At 43.9% G+C, this 3,118-nt stretch overlaps 1 protein-coding gene across 1 annotated transcript; it reads right to left on the bottom strand.

The window, feature by feature from the left end:
* Window positions 1–364: 364 nt before the first annotated feature.
* monDomV1R1241 (vomeronasal 1 receptor monDomV1R1241) lies at window positions 365–1,273 on the bottom strand. Its single transcript, NM_001166800.1, is given in 1 exon segment — window positions 365–1,273. A coding segment is annotated over 1 exon segment (909 nt).
* Window positions 1,274–3,118: the final 1,845 nt, after the last annotated feature.

The following is a 3,118-nucleotide window of genomic DNA, read 5'->3' as shown; positions in this document are numbered from 1 at the left end:
AGTCAGTACAAAAGCACAGCTATCATAAATAAAGTGTGTGGTAGAAACCAAGAGAATTATGATTTGGGAGGAATGTAAAGTGCTAGAAGAGGAGTAACAGTCACTATTGCTGGAAAGAGTTTAGAGTGAGGTTGGCAAGAGTTACCACAGAGAGCTTTACAATTCAAACCATAATCGAGTGGGAGCATCCCATGTCCTCCTTCAAACCTGTCTGTCCTGTACTTAACATTGGGAAAGGCTGACATCTCCCACACCCACAGATCCAGGTCCACTTGGATTCACTATGTTATGGGTCCTTTCCCAGAAATCTTCACTAAGGAATTTGATCCAGAGATGAATTGACTTGGAAATCCCAACAGCTGTTCTACGAATGGAGACTTGGCTTCTGCCAGGAGGCACAGCAGGACCTGAAGATCTGAGTGTCCCTGTGAATGAGCAAAAAGGGGCTGATGGTTGGGAAACACAAGGCGGTGAAAGTAGACACGACCACCAACCAGTCACCAGAATGAATCTCGTACACTTTGTACAGTGCAGAGCTACAGCTGATGCAGTAAGCAGAAACAAAGATGCTCAGCAGCAGCAGGACGGTTTGGGTGGCCCTGATCTCCGGAGAAGTCTTCTGGGAGCGGCTCATGCGGTGAATGTGCTGGACTTTCCGTTGATGTCTGTACAGCAGAACTATTATGTAGCTGCTGGCCCAGACCATGCCTCCAACACAAAGGATGTCTCGCAGGGAGGGCAGGATGGTTACTTCCTTTAACACCTTTTCCCAGTAGCAATAAAGGACTTCAAATCCCCCTGTGTGGCTGCTGTTGATCCTCTTTGATCCTGTTATGTGTACGGGCACGTTTACTTCTATGATCATGTTGAATATCCAAGAGAGGAGACACGAGGGCCTGATGAGCTTCAGAACGCTGCCTTTGTGTCTGGCCAACCTAGAGCTGCTGGGACTAATAGTGACAGCCTGAAAGATACTCAGGAGGCACATGGTGCAGATGGCAAGGCCCCGGCTCATCCTTTGGAAGTAAAATACCATTTTACAGCCTAGGCTTCCCAGGAAATAAACGTCCCCCAAATAGAAATTTACTAGTGGGCATCCCTTAGAGAGGAGCACTATGGTGTTAGTCAGTGTTAGTTGGACCAGAATGGGGTCCAATAGCCTTGAACTGTGGCTGCTAAAGAAAGTAAAGCAGAGGAATAATGTGTTGCCCAGGACCCCAACTCCAGTCTGAGAAAGGAAGATGATCCCCAGGACTGTGTCATAGAGAGACATGATCTTGGAGTGTTGCGGGGGCCCATCTAGAGATATCATGAGAGAAGAAAGGAAAGAACAATCAAAAATCTCTCATAGTAAACATAATGAAGACTCATAATCTACATTTGAGTCATGATTGGTGTTTATGATGTACTGACAGCTGGTGGCCAAATGTGCCTTCAGAATCTTTTAGGAGACTATATATACCTCCTGATACACACACATGGGCAAACCCTTCTTCCCAACCACACAGTTCCATACGCATAGACATATTCCTTCTTTCTCTGCCCAGCTTCATCCATGGACTTCCCAGATATTCCATGTACCACACTGACTCCTATTTGCAGATGATGTATAACTGGAACCTTTGGGGAAGATTGGTGGAGGGAGTTCTATATCCCTACAATGTTGAACAGAATTCTGAGTCAAAGCTTTGAACATATAAAAGTAGCAATTCATTCTTGGTTAATGAAACAGAACTACAATGACTATATGGAAGGGAGGTCTTTAACACATCCCAATTTCCAGCTTGCATCCCCACATAATTTGGTGCATTTCACTCGTGGGGAAAGTATGGGCTTTCTCTTCTTTCCGCTGAAAACTTACCTGTATTCCATTAAAAGGATCACTTTTCTTATATGAATAACTTCTGGCCATTGACCTTGTAGCGGCCATCAGAGCTCCAACGTACATGGACTTTTAGAAATGAAGCAGACTGGAACCAGTAGGATAGTATAATCCCCTCCAAGGGGATGATGACAGAAGAATCTTTTCTAATTTGTGAGGAATGAGAGGCATGAAAGCAGGAACTTAACTCTAACTGAGCCAGACAGAAAGAAGTTGGGGGAAAGGGTTAATGTCTTACCTCAAGGTTTATTACCTTTACAGAAAGATCTCTTCAGGGTCTGGGTCCATAACACTGCAATTTCAAACTGTTTTTCACAGAATAAAAATTGCATAATCAGGTTTGCTCACGATGTAATATTTTAAATGGCGCTTCTTGAAGTACAAGTCAGGTCTATGAGCCCAAGAATCAACAAGACAAAGACAGTCACCTCTCTTGGAGAGGAGTGAGCTACTCTGAAGAGGTAATGATCTGATGTCCTTTTAAATATTTAGACAACTGAATCTGGAAACATAAATTTCAAGAAGACCCCATTTGTCTTCAGTGTCTTGAATAATATTCCGAAAGACTGAATGAATGAAGACATCAGTTGCCGTGTGAAGAGGTACTCTATGATGCTTTGACTCAATCAAAGTCATTTTGTAAGAGGTTGGCTCGCACTCTAGTCCATTTTTTAGGAAAAGAGAAAAGCAATCTGAGAATCTGGGAGAGCTTTTGAAAAAGCAAGAGGGGCACGTCTAGGACAAAGCGGAATCCCTTCCTTGTCTTTGGTGCTTACTAAGAGAGGGCAGTGATAGCAGGAAACTATCTGACTTAATGGCAGAAAAGTTCTTGTCCTTCCAATTCAGCAACTGCACGTAGATCTGTGCTTCCCAATGTTCTTTTGGTAGGGAAACTGGTTAAAAACAACAACAACATCGGAATGGAGCTTTGTAAAGATGGGACAATAAGCCTGCCTCGCTCCCAGAACTCTCTTTAATCAACCATTCATTTCCCCTGGCAGAAGTAAAAGAAGATCAGAAAAAGCACAAATTCCAGGTCCTCCTCGACTCACCATTACTTCAGGCTGCTTCCCCCACCCTCCCCCAAAGGCTACGTTTTTGTTTATTTTGACTAAATCAGAAGATCAAAAGTGTTGGGTGGTGTTAAAGTCAGAGAAACAGGCTGTCCCAGGTCCAAGGGGCTTCCTGCTTTATGAGACAGAATAGTAGAAAGAGGGCTGGGCCCAGAGGAAGAAC

Source organism: Monodelphis domestica, chromosome 4, assembly GCF_027887165.1.
Source record: "Monodelphis domestica isolate mMonDom1 chromosome 4, mMonDom1.pri, whole genome shotgun sequence".
Lineage (NCBI taxonomy): Eukaryota > Metazoa > Chordata > Mammalia > Didelphimorphia > Didelphidae > Monodelphis > Monodelphis domestica.
This window is presented reverse-complemented; position numbering and strand designations above follow the sequence as displayed.